The sequence below is a fragment of the Ptychodera flava genome, chromosome 7 (genome assembly GCF_041260155.1).
Source record: "Ptychodera flava strain L36383 chromosome 7, AS_Pfla_20210202, whole genome shotgun sequence".
In the NCBI taxonomy this organism is placed as follows: domain Eukaryota; kingdom Metazoa; phylum Hemichordata; class Enteropneusta; family Ptychoderidae; genus Ptychodera; species Ptychodera flava.
The window spans coordinates 10,901,404-10,925,558 of record NC_091934.1 but is presented as its reverse complement, the minus strand read 5'-3'; the positions used below and the strand labels follow the sequence as shown (position 1 = coordinate 10,925,558).

Genomic DNA, 24,155 nt, shown 5'->3' with positions numbered 1-24,155 from the left:
GGTTATGAAGAAGAGATTTTTTACCAAAAACACCTTTTTGGCATTAATTTGCCGATTTTCAACAATATCAAAAATTAAAAAAAATAGTTTCTCAAAATCATATTTTTCATCTACACAACAAATATCAAATCAGTAAGTACTGCGGTTCTCAAGATATTTGAGTGGACGGACGCCTCACAAACGGACATACATACATACATACATACATACATACATACAGACTGACGACGACGGCGCGGACGGATACCCATCCCAATAGCTTCTATAGACTATAGTCTATAGTAGCTAAAAATGGTTTAATACCTATTTAGCTTGTATGGCCTTTGGGACACCCCTACATTTGTATAGTTTTCAGCCACATTGATTGACGTGTGTTCTGGAAAGGGACCATTGATTGACGTGTTCTAGAAAGGGGCTTATATCTGATACTGATTCCAAAGAGAATATCTTTTAAGTATATCTTAACATTCAAACACTTTAAAGCTTTTAACAGTATTTGACAGTGATGAATTCTCATTACTTGCACTGATAGGCAGATGTGGACTAGAAAACATATTAATTACATCCATTGCATTAAAATGGTCTTTAAAGGCGGAGCCTCCCTTTAAAAGGGTATGAAGCTATGGCGACGTTCATTGTGTAAGTGGACACCAAACAGGCAACACGCGGGCACACGCTCCAGAAAATGACACTTTTAGTTTTCCCATGCTAAAAACGATCTTGGTTCCCAGCTCCAAAAACACAGACTGCCAAGCGGTCAGCGCGAAGTTGCTACCGATCGAACTCTGTGGTTATATTCAAAGTCTAACACGACTGAAAGACAATTTTTTAGGAAATTCGAGCGTTTGTGGTGGGGAATCAATGACCGTTGGCGATTTGAACCAACCGTCAATCAAACGCTTGTATAAACTCTGTTCGCAGGATTAGCAAAATGTGCCAAAAGGTTGAGATCAGTTTGTGTAATCAATGTTATAGAAATCAAACATCGTACTGGCCAAATGTTTGACTAGGAGGAGAACGCCACTAATGCGAGAACCTGGGATTAAAAAGTGCGGCTTTAATTGATTTTTTTGTGATTCCCTGGTGTGATTTGATGACTAAATGTTCTACCAAATTATTTGCATTGTAATGGTTTTCCATGAATGGAGAGACCTTTTCAACAAAATTTGATGTTTGAATGTTGAACCACTTTCTTGCCGGCATCCTGTGATTACAGGCTGCGAAGGCCATCATTCTCCAGTCGATCAAAGGCACCTTTCATACTAAAAAATACACGACGGCGGCAAAAGTACCATCACTGTCAACTTTATACTTATGAAACATATTAAAATGACTTTGAAACATTTAATACATAAAAAATCGGACCAGACTGAGAAACAAGATGGTGTCGGTTTTGATTCTTCAGCTCACATTTTGCAATTGTCCTTTATTATGCACATGCACAGATGGTAGCTTTAGCAAATTCACTGAAGATCAACTAAATACATGTATAAAGTGAAATGTCTTTTCACCCATGGATGAGAATGTGGATATTCAATTCACTTTTTTGTACAAATGTCTTACCACATTCTTTGCAGTCAAATGGTCTTTCACCACTATGAATCATTTTTCACTCTGCCTTGATCTCTAAATGTTTTATCACATTGTTCGCAGTAGAATGACTTTTGTGAACTTTTTTGTGCCTTTTCAGTGCACGCTTTTCTCTGAACATTTTACCACATTCTTTACATTCAAATGGTCTTTCACCAGCATGAATTCTTTTGTGATTTTTCAATGTGCCTTGATCTCTAAATGTTTTACCACATTCTTCACATTGAAATGGCCTTTCACCAGTGTGAACTTTGTTGTGTGTTTTCAGTGCACCGTTATCTCTGAATGTTTTACCACATTCATTACATTCAAATGGTCTTTCACCAGTATGAATTCTTTTGTGATTTTTCACTGTGGCTTTATATCTAAATGTTTTACCACATTCTTCACATTGAAATGGCCTATCACCACTGTGAACTTTTTTGTGTGTTTTCAGAACACTGCTTCCTCTGAACGTTTTACCACATTCTTTACATTCAAATGGTCTTTCACCAGTATGAATTCTTTTGTGATTTTTCACTGTGGCTTGATCTCTAAATGTTTTACCACATTCTTTACATTGAAATGGCCTTTCACCAGTGTGAACTTTTTTGTGTGTTTTCAGTGGACCGTTTCCGCTGAACGTTTTACCACATTCATTACATTCAAATGGCTTTTCACCAGTATGAATTTTTGTGTGCTTCTTCAGAGTGCTACCCTCTGTAAAGATTTTACCACATTCTTTGCATTCAAATGGTTTTTCACCTGTATGGATTCGAAAGTGGCTTTTTAAATGGGTTTTCTGTGTAAATGTCTTGCCACATTCTTTGCATTTAAATGGCCTTTCACCGGTATGAATTATTGTATGTGCCTTCAGAGTACATTGATGTCTAAATGTTTTACCACATTCTTTGCATTCAAAAGGCCTTACACCTGAGTGGATTAGAAAGTGGCTACTCAGAGACTTTTGGCGTACAAATCTTTTACCACATACATTACATTCAAATGGCCTTTCACCAGTATGAATTCTTGAGTGCATCTTCAGTTTACTTTTATCTCTGAACATTTTACCACATTCTTTGCATTCAAATGGTTTTTCACCTGTATGGATTAGAAGGTGGCTGTTTAAACAGCTTTTCTTTACAAATGTTTTACCACATTCTTTACAATCAAATGGTTTTTCTCCAGTATGAATTCTTTTGTGATTTTTCAAGGTGCTTTGATCCATAAATGTTTTACCACATTCCTTACATTGAAATGGCCTTTCACCAGTGTGAATTTTTTCGTGTTTTTTCAGTGTGCTGTTCTCTCTGAACATTTTACCACATTCTTTGCATTCAAATGGCTTTTCACCAGTGTGAGTTCTTGTGTGCTTTTTCAGGGAGTCATTTACTCTAAAGGTTTTACCACATTCTTTACATTCAAAAGGCCTTTCACCTGTATGGATTAGAAAGTGCCTGTTCAAATGGCTTTTCCGTAGAAATGTTTTACCACATTCTTCACATCGAAATGGTCTTTCATCGCTGTGGATTATTAAGTGGCTATTCACATGCTTTTGTTGTACAAATGTTTGGCCACACTCTGTGTATTCATATGGCATTTCACCTGTGTGAAATCTTTCGTGTGTATCCAGTCCGCCTTGACCTATGAATGTTTCACAACCATCTTTGCATTCAAATGGTATTTCAACCATGTTGGTTCTAATGTAGCTCTCCATATTCCATTGCTGTACAAATGTTTTACCATAATCTTCGCCTTGACCTATGAATGTTTCACAACCATCTTTGTATTCATATGGTATTTCAACCATGTTGGTTCTACCGGTATTGTAACTCTCCATATTCCATTGCTGTACAAATGTTTTACCATAATCTTCGCCTTGACCTATGAATGTTTCACAACCATCTTTGTATTCAAATGGTATTTCAACCATGTTGGTTCTAATGCAGCTCTCCAAATTCCATTGCTGTACAAATGTTTCCCATCGAGGTCTGTCACCGGTGTGCATTCTTATGTGACTTGCAAAACTGCCTTGACTTGGATTGTTGCAGAACATCCTGTCCATCTAAATGGTCTGGTGTGGTCTCTAATTGAGATTCCTCAAATCTTAACCTTGCAAATATTTTCCAAGACTCTCTCTACGAATGTCTTGCCTTTGGATGTAATTCTCTTCTCAGCTTGTTATGTTACTCATCAAAAGGATTGTTTCTTTACCGTTACAATCTTGAATCAGGATGTCAATGATGTGGAACACAACTGAAGATAGAGAAAATAGTAGTGTACATTAAATTACTATACATCTACCATCGAGAACAATAGAATTTAGCGTGCGCTAAAAAAGCCGTACGGAACTTGCACCAGTTCCGTAACACGTACGGTTTCAAGGCACCCCATCTCCTGCAGCTGTATCTGCGCGTTCACTGTAGAACGGTTTCAAGGGACCCATTGGACGAGTGCCAGAACAAGTCTCGCGCACGCTCTGTACGTACGTATGTGTGTAGTGCACACACTCCAAAACTTGCAGAAGCGCGTCCGAGGTAGCGTTCCACACTGCGCGATAAAATCGGAAGAAAAATTGTTGACATTGCACGAAAATGGTCACTACTCCGACATTTTGATGCCCCGATCAGGTATGTAAGATGTATAATAATAAGGTTATTACGAAAATACCGCAAAGGATGCACTCAGACATTGGCACTGCGCATCGGGCGATACGCTGCGCCAATGTCCTCGTGCATCCTTTGGGGTATTTTCGTAATAACCTCATTATAGGTAAATGAGGACTAGGGATGAATAAGACTTTCATAACGACTGAAAAAGCTATTCAGTTTGCATATATAGTTAATTTACAAAACATTGTGTGTCCACAAACAAAAGCAGTTCAATTACAAAGTACATTTTAAAATCAAAGTATGATTTAAGTGGACAGTGAGTGCAAAAATGGTTCAGAATAAAAAGTTATCAATAGTGCCATTTTACTGCATTTGCAATCATTCAAATTCAAAGGATTATGGGATTGTAAAAGTACACGTCTCTATGGCAAACTTACAGCTATTAAGTTTCAAACACCAGACCTTCGATCAGGATCTGCACTTGATTGGCACACAGGCTGCGCTGTGAGCGGCAAAGCCACAAATAACCCCCAGGCTAAGAGGTCTTGCTAGAACCAACATGCTATATGTACTATCCAAGGGAATGCTTCGAAAATATGTTTGATGTAACCGCACATTTCTTAAATATTCATCTACGTAGGTGAGGCATCTAAAAAATAGCCTTTTGAACTCAACTGAATGATTGTGTCATTCATCCACAAAAGTTGCATTGAAAGAAAATCGTCCTGCCTTGACCTCCAACAGTATGACAACAAGAAATAGAAAATTAGGCTGCAAGCAGCATTTGTGGGGCCCAAGCGGTTACCATTATGGCTACCAAATCACGTGACCAATCAAACTGCTGTTCACTAAATTGAAATCGGTCACTTTAAGGATGACAAGAGTGAAATGTCATATCAATCAGAGTGTTGGTTCTGGAGAAGAAGATTTTTAAAGATTAAATTTTCGCAAAATCCAATATGCGGACAAGCCACGCAACTGATCCAAATGCCTTTTGCAAACTTGAAAGAGATCACACTAAGGATGACACAAGTAAGAGTTCTGTTCAATCGGTGTGTTGGTTCTGGAGAAGATTTTTAAAGATTAAATTGCCAGTTTTTGAAAATTCAATATGGTGGCCAGTAAGTCGAGTGACCACTATTTTATTTGCAAATTCTGAAGACCTAAGGTCATGCTTGCTATATACAAAAAATTTCAAATTTGCTATACCCTAAGTTTTCTGGAGAAGCCATTTTTTCAGGTTTTTAGAAAATCTAATATGGCCGCCAGGTCACATGACCAATAAAAAATTTAAGGATAATATGCACGACTACTCACAAGTAACTATTAGCCCTGCAAGTTTGAGAAGTTGCTTTGCGGTTTCTGAGATCAAGAGTGACAAAAAAGTTACAGAAGAAGAAGAAGATGAGGAAGAAGAAGAATAAAAGTAAAACCAAAAGGGTTCCAAGCAGCAAGGCTTGGGCCCATAAAAACAGCAGGAAATGCTCAATTCCATTGAGTATGTTTTGAAAAAAATTGGCAATGCATAGCCTGAAACCGAAGACCATGAATTTACTGATTGAATATTGCAATCTCTCATTTATCAGATTGCTCCATTGCTTGCAATTGTCTATCGTCAACATCCTCTACAGAGTTTAATTTTACAGGTTTGTGCACCATTCCCACAAAGCTAAGCCTTTTTGCCCTATTTGACTGCCTACGACCTGGCAATAAATGGTTGTGCTTTACATGTATATGCCCATCGTAGATTTTAACTACGACCTGGCAATAAATGGTTGTGCTTTATATGCCCATCGTAGATTTTAACAAGCATATTTTTTTGGCATACATGCAGAGAAACACATTATAGTTGTTAATGGATGGTGGTTCAAAGTTATTTGTATTAGGCCAAAAAAAAAAAAAGAAATGTTTTGGTCAGCGCGCGCGTCACTTGAACAACAGCGCGTCACCCTTTTTTTTCTGGTTTGAGGCCGGCGGCTGTGGCAAACTACATACTGATTACTATAACACCAAACCAAACGGCTGAAGAGAAAGAAAATCCTTTGGGGCACATGATCAGTGACTGCATGAACAGTTTAAATGTTACTATATTGATAAAACTACAAAACTCGTGTTATCCCCAGGCCATAGCGGTCCCGCTACGATTTCGCCTCCCCCCCCCCCCCCCCGCTACGCTTTGATTCTCCCCGCTACGCTTTAAAATATTCCCGCCATCCTGAGTTCACACGCTCTGCGTAGCTACCAGCTGATGCCTGCATTGTCTACACATAAGCGCTCACTGCAACTTTTAACCTGGTGAAAGAGTGGAAGGTGTGAAGTATGGTATGCATCAGATAAGTTGTCCGGAAGTGTTGAGAGGAACGTTAAAACAATAGAAGAATCGGCTGGGTTGTTCACAAATTTTCATTCCAGAACGACTATTACGACCAACAAAGACAGTATACATCGCGGACAAGTGTTCACAGAGGTAGGCAGTGTAGCACTAGCAGGGCCTTTGATCACATTCCATGCTTTGATCTACGAAATGGACCGCAAAAGAAACAAGAGTTGACTGGTGAGGTTGATTATGATTGTACAACGATGAGTTTTGTCTGAGTACGATCACGATCGCGATCGAGTTCACATTGCATAAATTTCAATATGGCGGCGGCCATGTTGGTCGACAGGTTCATAACATGTTGACATTGATCCTGGCGTCGCGTGTGGTTCCTCTCTGACACGTTCTCTGAAAGATTTTACACCTGATTTTCGAGGGATTCTAGTTGTACTTAGTTCATGTCTTGTGATCATCTTGTTGGTATTTTTAAAATCAAGAATCGAACGACGATGTTCAGTGGAAGTAGAAGTTATGCGGGGAGGGGGGCCGGGGGGGGGGGGGGGGCCCCGCTGGTTGAAATCTATCCCGTGATGAAAAATTATTCGCGGTGTTTGTCGTTCAAAAATGATATAAAATTCAATTGCATTTGAATTGTGTAAAGCTTAAACTTGTGAATTTTCCTCTTTGTTGGCAAGTTTTGACAATTTATTAGCAATATATGTATTAATGAAACTCCAATGAGACGAACCATTTCTTGCTCTCAAAGTTTCAATCTGAATCTTCTGTTTTAATTGCAATTGTAATTACAATACTGTGATGATTTATTTAAGTGTAATAAAGAGTTTCCATGATGTTCAAACTGCACACTTTTGTGTTACCATTGCATTTTGTTGTGAGTGTACATGTATGTGTGGATGCATGTGCAAGCTTACATCCATATGCAAATATAAATTAATGATATGCAAATGATTATGCAAATTAGCCGCTAAGCTTTGGCGCTTTAACTGACCCTGCTCCCTCCCTTGAGGAGGAGGAAAAAAAAAAAAAAAAAAAAAAAAAAAAAAAGCCGCGTCGCCGCACCATTTTTTAAAGAAAGGCCTGACCAGAAACATTTCTTTTTTTTTTTTTGTATTAGCATAGGAAAGAAAGCCTACTTTTGATGTCATCATATTCCTGAGCAGTTAGTTCTTGCCAGACCTTGTAACCTGCGGTTACTCACAGCCCGCGGCTTCACAACTCACGGTGCACTTTGTGCATGGATCAATTAAGCATAGACACAGGTTGAGTTTGGCATGCAAGACTTACAACGTGAGTGCAGAGAATTACCTGACAGTGAATTTTCACATACCCTGGGCAAGTATCAGTCATATGCAGTCACCAGAGTAAAGATTTGAAGTTTTGAAGATATTTTCAACTGTCTGATGTTATTTTTTTGAGGGTATATGTTCTATTATGTTGGTTTTGTACTTCTCGCCGATTTATTGTGTCAAAACTTTACATTTCCACAAAGGTGTTCGGTCATGTGACTTATTAAATGCAAATGACGCACTTCAGTGTCGCAGCTGATTAAGGTTTTACATGTGTGTATCCAATACAATGAACATGTGGGCACTTTGCCTTTCATTTAATAATACTCAAAATGTTGTTTATGGGTTGAAAACTCTGGAATTCTTGTGAGAAAACAAGCTGAGGTCAAGTGGAAATTTGGCGATATTTATTAACACAACTATTCCAGTTGTTTAAGTGACAGAATCACGAAGAGATGTCTATACTGGCAGTGTTTTTACAAGTAGTGGTAACTGGAATTAAAGTATGCTAATATAGTCAGCTGATGGCTACTCATCTAACACTAAAGAATCTCTGTTTATTACTTGTCTTTCCATATTTAACCCTTTACCCGCCAAGTTCATATTTCATCATCAGGTCAAGTTTGTTAAAAGTAGTGGTATTAAAAGCAAAACATGTCTCAGGTGGTGCATATTAACAAAGACTTGAAGAGTTGAAGGTCCCTGAAGACAGAGGTAAAGTAAACATGACTTTAAAACCAAGCCGAGTGGGTAAAAGTACATGTGGTTTTGGCTCCATACCACTTTTTACTGACTTACCAGGTAAAGGGGTAATTGAAGCTGTATTACGCAGCTCATACTCAAAATAGGTTTATTTCATTTACAATTTGTGATGTACATCTACAAGTGTGTTATGTGGTGAGGTGTTTGACTTTTACATGACAGTCAAGATTGCAGTCAAGATGATTTTTTTTAAATAAATTATTAAATTAAATGATGAAATAGTTTCATTTTTGTATCTTTATTACTTGCTCCCGCTACTCTGGATTATTATTCAGGGTTTTACATGACGCAAGATATTGCGTCTCTGACGCATAAAACCTCGACCCGTACGCTAAAAAAATAAATGTTGCGTCCCATGGGACGCAGAAAATAAACGCACACATGCACATCCGTACAGTCACTGGCCGTCCCTCCATGAAATGGAATGTCCACACATTTGCAAAGATCATTGGTCTGTTCAAAATGCAACTTCCTTATATGGAAAATCGCGGTACTATGACGCATGATAGATTTCGGCTGCTGTTTCAAATTACCAATCGGATACCTTGTAACATACATCACCAACGGTCAATGCTTATCACATGTATCATGAACGTGTTCCGATATTGGGACTGCTTTCGTTGTGAAAACCGCCCTTTGATTGGACAATCGTGTTAGAGTCCATAACAAAGAATCAGGCATGTTTTAATCATGGCGGCTGCAAAACAACCACGTCAGTCCGATCTCAGAAAATTCTTTGGCGGTAGTGCTGGTACCAGCAGAGGCCGGCTTCACAATTCAGATACGGTATCGGAGAAAGCAGCGACGCCAGGCGATTCGGATAAATCTGATGGAACCCTACCGAATTTGCCAAAGAAGGGCCGTACATTCCAAAAAAGTTGGCTAGACAAGTTTAAATGGTTGCGTTATTTCGAAGATGGAAATGTAATGACGTGCGACGTATGTATGAAAGCTAATTCAAAGAATCCTTTTACGGATGGATGTTCCAGGGTTTCATTAAGTTTTGAAGTAGGGGGCCATGATGGAAAAGTAGGCGGCTTGCAGCGGCCAGACCACAAAGCGGTCGTCGTCGGGGGAGGGTACGGGAGGGGATGTTGCCCCTCTCGGCCGAAGGCCGAAAACCCTAAAAAATGAGCTAAAATTCACTTTTTACAGCTCACAGTCACTTTAATTTCTAGTTTTTCAGGATAATTATCAGCATGTTCCAGGGCAATTTGTGTTAATATCATACAAGCCATTTTACCTGGGAGATTAGGCCTAAATATGATTAATCATAATTAAAAATGATAAAATGTGGTAATGTTGACGATATTTTGAACAAAGAAAACTGACGTTTTTAGAGCCTCTATGCTTTTAGGAGGTAAACTATAATAATTCATAATTATTAATGATATAAATTTGATATGTAGATGATATTATACAGTGTTACATCTAGACAGGGGGATAGGGGATTACCCCTCTAGCTCTGTTGAAATGTTGGCACCCCAATTTATTTGTCAAGGGGGACCACTCTCCCCAATGAAATGGTGCCAGTAACACCTTAGAGGTACAAGTAGAACACATGAACTGGTGAAATGCGCCCCGAAATTTTCTGGTAAAGGGGGAAAATCCCCCTTGTTGATGCCATCCTGGATGAAAAACTCATATTTTAAGCACAGTAAATGAGACACTTTTCATTAATGTATAATGTTATGCTTAAAATTAAGAACCTTGATGTTTGGTATGGAAATCTGCAGATGAAAAACTTTTATACCACTGGGGAGGTAAAAAGGATAATTTATATACCAATAATGATAAAAAATGACAATCATTACCATATTGCACAAATAGAATCAAAGACTCTCAAGGTTATTTGACTATATGGGTATGCAAAGTAAGAACCTTGATATAGGATATGAAAATTTGTACGTTCAGAAACTCACATTTGGATTTAACCTGACGACCGTTTTTGAAGTGAATTTAGAGGTCTGATCGTATTTTAACCACTCTGGGCGACATTCTTATTGGCTTCGATAGACCGAAAAGCAGTACATATCATACGTCCAGCTGGTTATATACCTTCACATCTAAGCCTACCGCAGTGCAACGCACGTCGGCTTACTAAAATTCGAACTGTAATCGGGAAGTTTTTTCGTGAGAAAAAAATCAGGTCATTGCCTTCGAAAACAGTTTAAATCCACGTAATTATCCTTCTCTTGTTTCTTGGTCCACTTCAAAACCGAGGATCGTACAGCGAAGCCTGGCCTTGCGATCGCTTCCGTCTTCATTTGTTCATCGACCATTTTGAGTCGAGCTAACGACGGCTGACAGGTGTAGTATGCCCGTTTCCATTGGCGTATATAAAGGTCACTCATAGCAATCAGCAATTCAGGTAACCAATGGAATCGTCCGTTGCAATTCCGATTTTTATTGAGGCAGTATACGCAAGACCGTGCTGCATCGTAGCACGGTCCCTCCTGGAGGGACCGTGATCGTAGTACAAGGCGATCGTAGTAGTCGCTCGTCTTCAAAATTTTGTTTCACATAAAAGCCATTAAAACGTTTGATTACACAGCTTGTGAAACTTGTCCGTATCATTTCAGAAGGTAAAAAATATTTTAGCTATGAAAGAATTCAAAATTCAAAAAAGTAGCCGGCGAAATCGTGAGAGTAACCGGTCAATTTCGCCGGCTGCCGGCTCTTAATGAAACCCCTGTGTTCTAATTTTCAGAACTCTACCCTTACTCGGCACCAAGATTCAAGAAATCATGTTCAGAGCATCCAGATTCTGTCATTGAAGTCTAACTTTGCCTCTGCTTGTAAAGCCACAGTGACTTGAAGTCCCGAGGTCAGAGCGAAAGTATGAAGTCGTATGTCGCCCAGTTGCGTACCGTTTACCTCATAGCAAAACGCGATCTCCCGTGCGACGTGTTTACAGATTTAATGCATGTCCAAAACCTGAATGGTTTGAATATTGACTACTATAAACGACCTCAAATAGTCATGGAATTTGAGGAGTGCATCGAACGCGTAATTTCCAGTCTCTGATGGATAGCATCAGTGCGAGTGACTACATTGGTATAATGTTGGACGAGACATGCGATATCACAATTCACAAGAAACTCGCCATCTACGTAAGGTACATCGAAAATGGTGAAGCGATGATTTCGTTTCTAGGTAATGAACATATCACGGACTGTACCGCTGCTGGAGTTGAAACTGCACTGATTGACTATTTGATTAGAAAGGGAATCTGCGATGAAAATATCCATAAAGTATACGGACTTTGGCACTGACGGCGCCGCTGTCATGACGGGTCGTTTGAATGGATTGGGCGCTAAGTGAAAGGCCGTAACCTAAATCTTGTGCAAGTACATTGTGTTGCTCATAGACTCAACCTCGCTGCATCTCAAGCCGGCAAAGAAATAGATTACTGCAAGGAGTACCATAACATGATTCATTCTTTGTACAAGTACTTCAGCGACTCTTCAGTCAGATATGACAAACTGAGAGAGATACAATGTATACTAAACGGTAAAGCAAAACAAATCACAGAACCAACATCGGTACGTTGGCTGTCAGTAGAATCTGCTGTAAAGATGATATTCACTGCTTTTCAGCCCATTTATCTTGCACTACAGAGTGATAAAAAGGGTGGTAAAGCGGACGGGCTCTTGAAATTCATGTCAAACTCCCTGTTTGTGTTGTTCTCTGCACTGCTAATTGATGTTCTAACAGTTATTGGAATATTGAGTCTGACTTTTCAGAAAGACTCAGTAAACTTGTCTCATATCAGGAAAAGTGTTGATTCTACCAAGGAAACTTTGAATACAATTACACATGATTCCCAGACCGTGAGAGAAGTCCTTACTGAGCTAGGTGAGGTTCCCCCAAATGGTCAGAAAAATAAGTATAATGATGTTGAGATAACTGACAATCAGCCACTCAGACAAAGATTCAGAAGTTTGAGGGAAAGATACATTGATAAACTTGTTCAGAATTTAGAAAATCGTTTCCCAGAAGAAGAATTAAATATTCTTGAATGTTTTGATGTGGTGTTCAATCCAAATAGATATCCAGAAAATGTGAATAATCTGCCAGAGTATGGAGTAAACCAACTTGACAATTTGTTACATCATTATAACAGTACAGCAGGTATTGATGCTGACAGAGCAAGGTCACACTTTCTCTTATTCAAGCATTTTACAAGATCCCATAGAATTGCTCTTCCATTTGATAAGTATGTCAAATTATTAATCACAGATTTTAAGGATGAGTATCCTGACTTTGACATACTGGGTCAAATTGCTTTAATAATCCCAGTGTCATCTGCCCCATGTGAAAGGGGTTTCTCAGTGCAGAATGCCATTAAACAGAGGGCAAGGAACAGGCTGAACCCTCTACGACTTACAGTCAAGGCCATTATTCTTTGTAACAGGTTGATGTTTATCAAACTAGTTGGTCCTGTAATTGATGACTTTGATTTCTTGCAGGCAGCCAGGTTATTGCTGAAGGAGCTGTAGGCAGATTGTAAAGAGTTTATAAAATGACCATTTCAGTAATACATGTCAGTGACAAGGTGTTTTCAACATACTAAAGTCACCAAACTTTGAAAAACTCTGTCTAAATTATCTTGCGTCATGTAAAACACTGTGATGTAATGCATATTGTATGTTATACCACATTAAAATACTTCATGTTGCTGTCATGAAAACCAGTAATAAAAAGTGAACTGTATCATTACCTTTGTGTAGTGTTTTAAGGGAATTAAGGCAGTTACAAAATTGTCTTTTGATACCCGCCTCCCTTATATCTGAGGACTCCCAGATTTGTAGATGGGACCCCCTTGTTCAAACATCTTGCATCCCAGGGACTCCCAGAAAATAAAATTACTGTAAAACCCTGATTATTATAGGCCAAAGTTTTCAAAATTTTGTTTCCATAGTAACCCATGAACCATATCAACTTAGTGTACCATTTGTACATGTATTTGGCATAGTGAATTTACTCCTCAGGCCATAGCATTACACTCATCAATGTATTTTTGTAAAAAAATCCATTTTTTTTGTTTCCATGGCAACAGATTATGAGGGCTGAAAACTAACGCCGCGCTGGTCTGAGGGTCAGGACCAGTGATTTTTTATTGAGGACCCGAATGTAAAATTCCCTCCTCCAAATTCTGTGGACCAGTTAAAATGGACAAATTAAATTACTTCACAAGAACTTGAGAAATCCGAAAGTGCATATGCAATGCAAATAGAAGGACCTTGCATACAAGTAAGTTAGCGAAATGAATCATTCTCATTGTTATGCAAATTTTTGTAGACCAGTGGATTTTACCTATGGACCAGTGAAAAAATACAGGTCACTGGTCGAAGGGGAAATTTTCAGGCCCTGACAATTCGCAATAATATATTATTGAATGCTTATACAGCATGAAATTATGCTGTGCCCTAATGATCAACATCACGACAAATTTTCCCCGATTTCTCTGTTCAACGCACATTTTGCTTCCTATATTGTTAAAATAAGGGGCCACATAATAGCTTGTCCCAACATTACATAACATTTTAAACTTTAAAACTGAACTCGTGTAACTCAATGGCGGCCACGAATTTTCATCGCAGAAAGACTGATGTTCTTAGAATTTTAATAGTTCTCTTTGAAGTGTTGCAAAAAAACGTGATGTGAAACGAATACAAAAATAACAACACCCTACTGCTTCAGAAGTTTGGTTTTCGTCTTCACACCTGATCCCGAGCCTTTGATCGACTATCGAAGCCACAGTCACTTGTGATCTACTCAGCTCTGGGACTATGCGCCCCATCAGGCATATGTACACACGTCTATGGGGCGCATAGTCTCAGAGCTGAATAGATCACAAGTGACTGTGATCGAAGCAAAGCACCTGCGATTATACGTAACATGTGGGGATCATAAGATCTCAGATTAATGATCATTAAAAATCATAGCATGGCAATAGCCAAGGTGACTATAGACACGCGTTTGGCAATCATAGGCAAAATCTCAGCACCACGCGCGTGTCAATAGTTACCTTGGCCATTTTCTTCAGTGAACTGCGTTCGACAGGAAATTTGAAAACGTTTGTGCACTTACCAATTTATTTGGTCACAAAGGGCTTTCACAGCAACGCGTGCACCTCTAATACGCTGGCTCGGGTCTGTGGTGATTTTCACTAACAATGGCAGTAAAGTTCCTTGAAATTTCGCGTCACCTTTCGTGATGAAATATCCACGTAGTTCTGGGACACTATAAGGCTGTCCTTCCGTCTTCGATCAGGAGGCGGCGGCATACAGCGTGTGGGTCTAGTCTCAGCTGGCTGGAGAGTCGTTGTAATGGCCGATTTGCATAAAGATGGCGATGACGTCATAGGCGCAATGCATTGTTGTCCTCAGGGGTACAAGTTGTTAGGTTGCTATAGACCGCCATTTTGTTGGTTACTATTGACATGTAAATTATGGGGCGTTACGTTTGTGCTATCGCTCACTGTCCTGAAAAGTCGTATGAGCGATCACCGGGTGTAAAGTTTTACAAACTCAAATACCAACCTCAACATATACAGAAGATATGGAAAAGAAGAATATTGCTGATGAGAACGGACGTTAAAAAGCAAAGCGATTTGACAGATGTGTGCATTTGCAGCCGACACTTTCAGGGTGGTGCAAAAACGAAAATTTCGAACATTCCGACTATTTTTCCCAAGAAGTCCGACGATGGTAGCATCACATGGCCTCAAAACCACATTCAAATATTCCCCCGTAAGTCATCACGAAGAGGACTTCCACCAAACCGTACACCTCTTTCGTTAAACAATAATAACAACAACAACGACGGTAGCGGCGGTACGTTGTCGGAAAAATTAGAGGATCTGAAACGAAAGGAATGCAATAAAAACAACGAGGTAAGTTACTACGGTCCCTTGAGGGACCATGGTTACTTTTTCTTTTCAACCCGTCAGACCGTGATCATTTTCACCTCGTTACGGCATCAACTTGTGTAGATTTCGCGAAAATGTATTACCGCTACGGTACGAACTGTATCAGGAAAACCTGGCACCATAGACGTTGAATTTTGAAACACATAGCTCATGGATCCCTTTTCTGTGTCATAGGGCCATTGGGGGGCCATACTCAAGTGGCGCGATGACAATCAATCTCACGTCTTTTTAAATGATTTTGAATGGAAATGAGTGCGGCCTCGTTATTCGTATGCTCTCATCTGAGCGCCAATAAACAAAGTTGGAGGAAAGAGCAGTAGGATTCACGGCAGCGAAATCCTCGTTTGACCTGAGACTCACAAAGGGGAATCCCCCACTGAAACTTTGTATGTTATTTAGGAATCCCCTGTCGAAACATTGTGTCCAAAGTGTAACTTTTTGATAGGGATTCCTCTGTGGGATTGAACATTGAAACTTTGTGTGTGTGATATGTTACAATGTTTGTATATGAATCAAAGTTTCCTGCTATTTTTAGTCCAATGAGCTTTGTTTACATTCTGTCAGCTGTGATATTGACCCACTTTCAATCCTTTCTTTCAGCCTGAGTGCCATGACATTGATAAGGGAGAGAAATCACCCATGTTATCTGTCAAATTGAGAAGTCTACAAGCTAAACAAGACTCAGAACCATATGGGGTAAGAATATCTTCAGTCGTATGACTATATCAGAGCATTTTCATAATGTAATAAAAATCATATCATAAAAGTCTCCAGTCATTAAACATGATTTGTATTCAGCGTGGTGGTCGATTTATTACTACAGTCACTTTTGTGGAGTGATCGTGATTATAGTCACTAGTATGTTGGTACATGCAGTCTCTTCTTTGTCTCACAAGATGTGAATTGTCTTTCTGAATCATGTTGTTGCTTTTGATCTCCTGTCGCTCACTGAATGATGTGCCAATGGGATTTGCATTGAGATTTGTTGTGTCATATATTATAGAGGTGTTGTCTATGAATTATGAAGTATACTGTGGATAACAATAGATCTTGTCATTTGATTTTTGTGCAGGTACCAGAAATACCTGGTAATGTTACGGAAAAGGAATTCCATACCTGTGACAAATTAGCTGAATTGGAGAGGCAATTGATAGAAGAAAAGGAGAAAACTAGGAGACTTGAACAACAGTTGGAAATCGAACGTTTTGGTTTGAGGCGATTTATGTGCAGTAATGAGGATTTTAAGTTTTATACTGGATTACCAGATTATTTTTGTTTTCTTGCCATTTTTGATTTTTTAAATACAGATGGGAAAATAAATTATTGGGGATCAACAACTAAGGGGAATGATCCATCTTATGTTACACAAAGGGGGAAAGAGAGGAGTTTATCACCAGCAGATGAACTCTTTCTTACACTTAATAGGCTACGTCAAGCTTATTTAGAAAAAGATCTCGCCCATAGATTTCACATCTCTGAATCAACTGTAAGTAGAATATTTTCAACCTGGATAAATATCATGTATAATAAATTTTCTCAACTTCCTATCTGGCCATCAAAAAATTTTGTTCATTCTAAACTCCCCCATGTTTTTAGTTCTATTGGATATGAAGACACATTTTTAATTGTTGATTGCACAGAAATTTTCATTGAGCACCTAGTAGTTTTAGCATTGCAGAGCATTACATTTTCAAGGTACAAAAATCATAACACTGCCAAAGGTCTTGTTGGTATATTACCACATGGGCCAGTTGCTTTCATCTCTGACCTTTATGCTGGTTCTGTATCAGACAAAGAGCTAACAAAGAAATGTGGGCTGGTTGAGAAGTTTTCTACATTATCTGGTGTACATGTTATGGCAGATAAAGGTTTTGAAGTGCAAGAACTGTTTGACGCTGTTGGTGTTCGTGTGAACCATCCTCCTTTTCTAAAAGGAATTAATCAGATGACACTTAAACAGGAAACTGAAACTCGTAGAATTGCTCGTCTGAGAATACATGTTGAAAGGGCAATTGAGAGAGTAAAGAATTTCAGAATATTACAAATGACTATTCCAATTACCTTGTGTAGACAATTAAATGAGATCTGGCATGTTTGTTGTCATTTAACAAATTTTCTTCCCCCTCTTATTGATGATGGGAGTGAATAAATACTTCACTTTTGTCATATTGAGTTTCTGTAATGCCTACTTATATAAATTAATTAATTCTAAATATAATATAGTCTCAGAAATATGAATTGACAGATTATGTGATTATTTATTGCTTAATTTATATTCAGATATATTTATCCGTATATACAGTATTTATATAAAATTATTTGTCACAGTGTATAAATCAGTATTTGTATATTAAATATTCACATACATTCCTCAATATGTACAGTATATATCAAAAATTATTTGTCACTGTGTATAGATCAGTATTAATGTATTCAATATTCTGATATACAGTATGTAAAATAAATTATTTGTCATTGTGTATTAAATCAGTATTTGCATATTCAGACATATTCTACAGTATATACAGTATGTATAATAAAATATTTTTCACTGTGATAAATCAGCATTTGCATATAAAATACCTGGTATGTATAAAGACAATAAATATAATGATAAAATATCAACATCAGATTAAATTGTTTGATTCATCTATTACATATTGTTGTATGGCTTCAAATAATTTAGAATATCCGACACAGTTTTTAATTACTTACACTGCGTCTTGTCAACTCAGGCAAAACATAGGTAAAATAAAATTCCCCAAGTACTGGCAACATTTCTTCCACAAAGCTATGTCTTTATGTATCCTCTCAACAGCAAACCACATGGGGACCATACAACTAAATCACACCAATCTAAGCCACACACGAACAGTTGACCTTGTATCTGAAAATAATACTTATGATTATGATTTAGTGAAAGCTTATTATCAACAAATTCAAAAAAAGTATCAGGCATTTTAGAAGCTTCTTCTGGTGTATACTTTGCATACTTGATAGAAGAGATTTCACTTCAACACAACCATGTTGAGGGCTGTTATCAGCAGGAATACATGGTGGTTTAATTGTCACAAACTTATCTACAGAGGCACCCAAGAAAGGATAACTGGGATTAACAACCAATCCCATATCTCTTGTCGATACTGTGTAGCCATTTCTTTCCATATCTTGTACATACTGGGCTACAGCTATATGTTCACTCTGAAGGCCCCATGTAGTATGTTTATTTGAAAATGACTTTGGATTAATTATTCTGTCAACCAAATTATCAGGGGGATACTTTTGTCTACAGAAAACATCTTTGAACTTACTGGCTGTAATTCTTAATTTTCGGTGGGAATGCCAATTTGGATTTCTGTATTGACCCCTCGTTGACATTTCTATCCTGCGCGATGACTCATCACTTGTAATATTTACTTTCGAAGCATAAAAATCATAATCATTTTTATCAACATTATAAATTAAATTACAGCTACATGGGCTAACTACCTCTGAGTGCATGCAAGAAATACTAGAAGATGGAACAACATTTACTTCAGTCATGCTACACAATGACTTGTCAATCTGTCCTTGATGTGTAACATTTCTGCTTACTGGTTCACAATCATTAGAATTAAGAAGCTCAACAAGATGAGATGATCTAGAACAGGCATCCAGAAAGTCTGCAAGCTGCTTTACTTTCTCCTTTGTGACAGTCTTTTCTTCTGTTGGACAAGCATTATAATTATCTTTCCGTTTTCTTGGACGACAGACTCTATCCGAATTACAGTCACGTTCATAGTCATGTTTTATCCAGTCAATTGAGTCAAATTTTACAGCTGTGTTTCCATATACACTAGGATGGTGGTGTGTTTGTAGTTTCTGGGTGCTGGTTGTAGTTTCTGGTATTTCACTTAATCCACATCTCTGGAAATCCATTACAGCAAACACAGTGGCTGCTACATGTTTGCAATACCCACCCAACCCTGCTTTACAAACACATTTCCCACCAAGTATTTTACCAGAAATCAAATTTAAAAGAATTAGGGTGGAATACAGTTTACTTTGGGGTACTGGATTGTCAGCTTTGGAATATGACTTTACAACCATTGATTTTATAAGTAATAATGACTGGTGTTCACTGTCATGAAGTAAAATATCCTTTACATGGTTACTTTTATAGAAATTCCAACCACTGTCTCTGTGTTTTCTTGCTGTACTCAGGCAGTTATCACACTTTGAAATGAAATAGTCAAAGACAGTGCTATCTGTAAGATCAGGAAGACTAGTCAAATTTCTGGTCCATCCACCTGCAGGAGGGTATGTGAGCAATGACTCCACAGTGTTCATGGAAACTGGAACATTACAAACTCCAGTTTTGTTGACTCCATCAGGGTCAAACAGGTACTGCTCATCCCATCCATGACCAATATACAGGTACACTCTATGAGAATAAAAACAAAGGATACTTCATTAGTTATCTAGACATAGACCTGTATCTCAATATAGCATTTTAGAAATTCAATTTGAAAGAATAAGTCAAATTTTATATCATACATACACTTTTGAACTTCTTTTGAGGATTGAGAAACTATTTTTGAGAAAACACCATTCAGACGCTGTCAGTGTAACCTAGTTTAACTACAGAGGGCAAAGAAAAAATAAACAAACAAATAAATGAATAAACAAACAAAATATAAACAAACATACAAACATACAAATACATAAATAAAAATAATCACACAGACAAACAAACAAATACATAAACAACACAAACACAATATCATAGAATGTTGAATAAATAACAAACATACTAACAAATAAACATGTATACACATACATAAACAATATATATATATATATATATATATATATATATATATATATATATATATATATATATATATATATATATATATATGTGTGTGTGTGTATATAATGTATGTGTGTGAGTGTAAGAGACAACAGCATATTGAAAAAAGATTGAAATGATTGACTGAACAGCTCATGCAACTTATTCAACATGCAACTGTTGTTCCACTACAAGTATAGGAGTAGTGCACTGCCGTCACATGTTGAATATGTTGTATGAGCTGTTCAGGCAATCATTTCAATCTTTTTTTCCAATATGCCGTTGTCTCTTACACTTACACACATACATTATATATATATATATATATATATATATATATATATATATATATATATATATATATATATATATATATATGTATCTGTGTATGCATCTGTGGATACATTTGTTTGTTTGTTTATTTGTTTGTGTGTTTGTTATTTATTCAACATTCTATGATATTGTATGTTTGTTTGTTTATCTATTTGTTGATGTTTGTCTGTTTATATTTATTTATGTAATTGTATGCTTGTTTGTTGTTTATTTTTTGTTTGTTCATTTGTTTGCTTTTTTCCTTGGCCCCCCCCCTTTGGTTTGACCTTGACACAAAATCAAAACACCAGCTTGTACAGTATCTCAAACGTAGCACAGTGGTGGGACTGTGATCTCAAGAATATACACTCGATGGCGCGCGGCAATGGCATCATTGCACTCTACAGCACATATTACACGGTTATGCAAAATAGATCATGACACACTCTATCATGCTTTTTTTTTCGTTTTTTCAAAATGCGGCAATATGTAAATTGGAAGAAAATCCCACACTCTTACGCCAGGCTAGATTACTATGATTAGATATAAGATGTAAGTTGAACTGTGGTCAGTCTATTCGTCTGACCTTTACATTGTGAGACACCGGAAAAACACTACAAAACCCGTACGGTCTGCACGACAGTGCTGACATGGGCATTTTCTGCTCCTTTCACTGTCACTTTATGTTTTGGGAAGTCAAACAAGTGCAATCATGTTTTGTTTTCATTTTTGGCTACTAGACGTAGCAGGTAAAAACGGCACACCTGGCTCTCCGCATACAACGTACGAAAACTGGTAGTTGAAGAGCAGTGGCTCCGATGTGGTCTCTACAGCTTCACATTAGCACAGAAATGGTCGGTCGAGAACAAAATTCAAGTTCTTACGCCCAAAGTACAATCACTTGTGGTGAAATCACATATGTGAACGATAATTTTTCATCACTTTCCAAAAAAATGTTCATATTTTGGAGCAATGACGGTAGCAACCACGGCCAGCGCGAGACTAGCTGTAAAAGTGGAGGCATCACGCCACACATCTGTAAAAAAGTCAACATACGAGTTGGAAAAAAATACCTTTCAACGAGTTCTCGCTTGTTCCCTCGTAGACTGGCACCTTTTCTGCATCTCAGCCATCTCTTCAGCTCTACTAGAGACAACTCTTCCGGTTTACGACCTCGCAACTGTGCCCCAGGAATCGCTGACGACATGTTTACTTTTACATGAATATTTATGTTCTGGAAACTGACCCTTGTACCCCTGAGGACAACAATGCATTGCGCCTATGACGTCATCGCCATCTTTATGCAAATCGGCCATTGTGTGGCGTGGGTAATTCTAACCTAGCTAGAGAGTCTAGAGAAAGCCACAAAGCCTCCCTAGCTAAGTAATATTTATTCATGCCGACCTTGACAAATAGCAAATGCGTAGCGGTGATTCTAGCTCACGTGTTCATTCAAATTCGCTAGTACCAATGTTTGTTTTATAGGTTGTGTGTGTACGGCTGTTTAAGTGCAATATCATAAAAAACAGCTTTTTGATCAGAATTGAATATGGTACAATGATTCTATTTGAGAAAAGCAAGAACTGATTAGCTTTTGGTAGATGTTGCTTGCACAAGTACTAAATCCGCATAATTATTTGTTCAGATATCGTCAGAGATACAGTATCATATGGGATGATCGCATATCTTATGAACTTGCAAAAGATTTTAATAAAGGAACAATGTGAAAGATTTCAAGGTCAAGTACAAGTTTTGTGTTGTTGAACCTGTTCGTAGACCTGTATGTCTCTCATTATTGATAGATATCTTTACTGGCCCATCTAAAGTTGACAAACCTTGCTATATCCATCGAAAATAATATGATATAATAGTGAAAGTGATTTTGCATATCACATCAGCTAATAACCAATTTGCATATTTCACAAACTTTGTTAATTAGGAAAATATTTCTGTAGACTTGACCAAGGTTGATGAAAACTGGCCACAGAATATCATATTGCAGTTTTACAGTAGCTTATTAGTAATTTGCATATTAAATGCCATCACCAATTAGGGGGCGTGAAGTATGGAAGTAGGGAAATGACAAATGTCGATAAATTGCTGTTTCAATGGTACAATACGGAACAATAGTGAAAGACATTTTGCAGTTAAGGTAATATGCACCTCGAAAGTGAAAGACTTAAACTTTTGCTCTAACTTTCCTCAAGGAATCTTTCAATCATTCTCTTTCAAAATCAAGAATAAAAATAGGGGGTCACCGTGCAAATTTTGGTACTAGAGAAACAAATAACCCAAGATTTACCGATATTAGAAATTCAAAATGGCCGCCATCCCTGTGTTAATTCTATGGAGAAAAATAAAAATTTTCGAATTTCAAAAAACTAAACCGGTGAAAAGTTTTCTTTCACCAAGAGCTTTAAAATGAACCCCCACATGTGGTATATCAGAAGAGAATTGTAAAAGTTTGAGAGTCCGAATGTCTGTCCCCGAGGTGCGTTCTACCGTTAAATGTCATCTAATTGCTAATTTGGATATTGAACTACCTTTACCAATTGGAAACATTTAACTGGAAGGACTAAGCCGAAATTGTGGAAACTTTTATTGAAGACTGTTGTTGTAGAAGTGAAGGAAATTTTGCAAGTTCATTTCAGCTAATTTGTATTTTGCATACTGAATGACCTTTCAAAATTTATATTACATGACTGTAACGATTTGACTAAAGGCAATTTAACCTGTTACATAAAGCAATAATTCAGTGATGTGACTGGAATGAAAGAAATGTAGGATTTTCATTTCAGCTTATTTCTAATTTATTTACTTTATATTTTTTTTAAATTCAAGCTATTCATGATGGATAGCTAGTGATGTTCAATATAAGCATTCCAATGAAGTTAAAAACTAATAATGTTTGAGAAAAGTGTCAATATACAGACAACAGTGACATGTACTAAAGCACTGCAGCCTTTTAGTTTATATCTAATAAAAACACTGGACTCGAATGAGAAAACTGGCTCGGCTCTACTGCTGAGGGCGCTTGTGTGGTCTGAGGCGTAAGTCATCGAGGGGTATTGAGTGGTGACCCAGACGTATTTAATTTTTGTCACTGTTTTCTCTATTGGTTCCTCTCCTTTTCTTCATGCTCTGTCTGATGGGAGTAAATAAAATAGATGATTATAAAACGTAACCTTGCCTTTTGATTCTTTTTTTTTTATTTTACACCCCATTGCAAGGACTTTTTTCCTTTTTGATTTACATCTCTCTATCTTTCGCAATGTTGGCCAACCCATATAAAAATCCCTTATAAATCTCGGTCTACGGATCAGCATAATTGGTTGAGTTGACTAATAATTACAAGATACGTAAGTTTATATGAGAGATAAACGTCCTTGTAATGGGGTAAAATTTAAAAAAAGAGAGTCAAGAGGCTAGGTTAGGTTACATAATCATTTATTTTATTTACTCCGATCGGTCAGAGCATGAAGAAAAGGAGAGGAACTGATAGTAATAC

The 24,155-nt window shown here is 37.6% G+C and overlaps 3 protein-coding genes across 4 annotated transcripts; 1 reads left to right on the top strand and 2 right to left on the bottom strand.

Moving 5' to 3' along the window:
- Positions 1-736: 736 nt before the first annotated feature.
- Positions 737-14,896, bottom strand: LOC139136769 (zinc finger protein 665-like). Of its 2 annotated transcripts, none has more exons than XM_070704595.1 (2): positions 14,664-14,896; positions 737-3,825 (listed from the first exon to the last, which is right to left on the bottom strand). In XM_070704595.1, exon 2 carries the CDS (start codon positions 3,632-3,634, stop codon positions 1,610-1,612), a length of 2,025 nt encoding a protein of 674 aa, XP_070560696.1. In that variant the 5' UTR covers positions 3,635-3,825; positions 14,664-14,896; the 3' UTR covers positions 737-1,609. The 2 variants fall into 2 exon arrangements, with proteins under 2 accessions (XP_070560696.1, XP_070560697.1); XM_070704596.1 differs by lacking the exon at positions 14,664-14,896 and adding an exon at positions 12,958-13,067.
- Positions 14,897-14,904: 8 nt separating this feature from the next.
- LOC139137810 (uncharacterized) lies at positions 14,905-18,349 on the top strand. The gene is made up of 4 exons (XM_070706079.1): positions 14,905-15,468; positions 16,105-16,200; positions 16,577-17,524; positions 18,323-18,349. The coding sequence occupies exons 1-4, from the start codon at positions 15,025-15,027 to the stop codon at positions 18,347-18,349; spliced, it is 1,515 nt and encodes a 504-aa protein (XP_070562180.1). The 5' UTR covers positions 14,905-15,024.
- On the bottom strand, positions 17,745-21,927 carry LOC139136768 (uncharacterized). Its single transcript, XM_070704593.1, has 2 exons — positions 21,721-21,927; positions 17,745-19,927 (listed from the first exon to the last, which is right to left on the bottom strand). Exons 1-2 carry the CDS (start codon positions 21,852-21,854, stop codon positions 18,418-18,420), a joined length of 1,644 nt encoding a protein of 547 aa, XP_070560694.1. The 5' UTR covers positions 21,855-21,927; the 3' UTR covers positions 17,745-18,417.
- Positions 21,928-24,155: the final 2,228 nt, after the last annotated feature.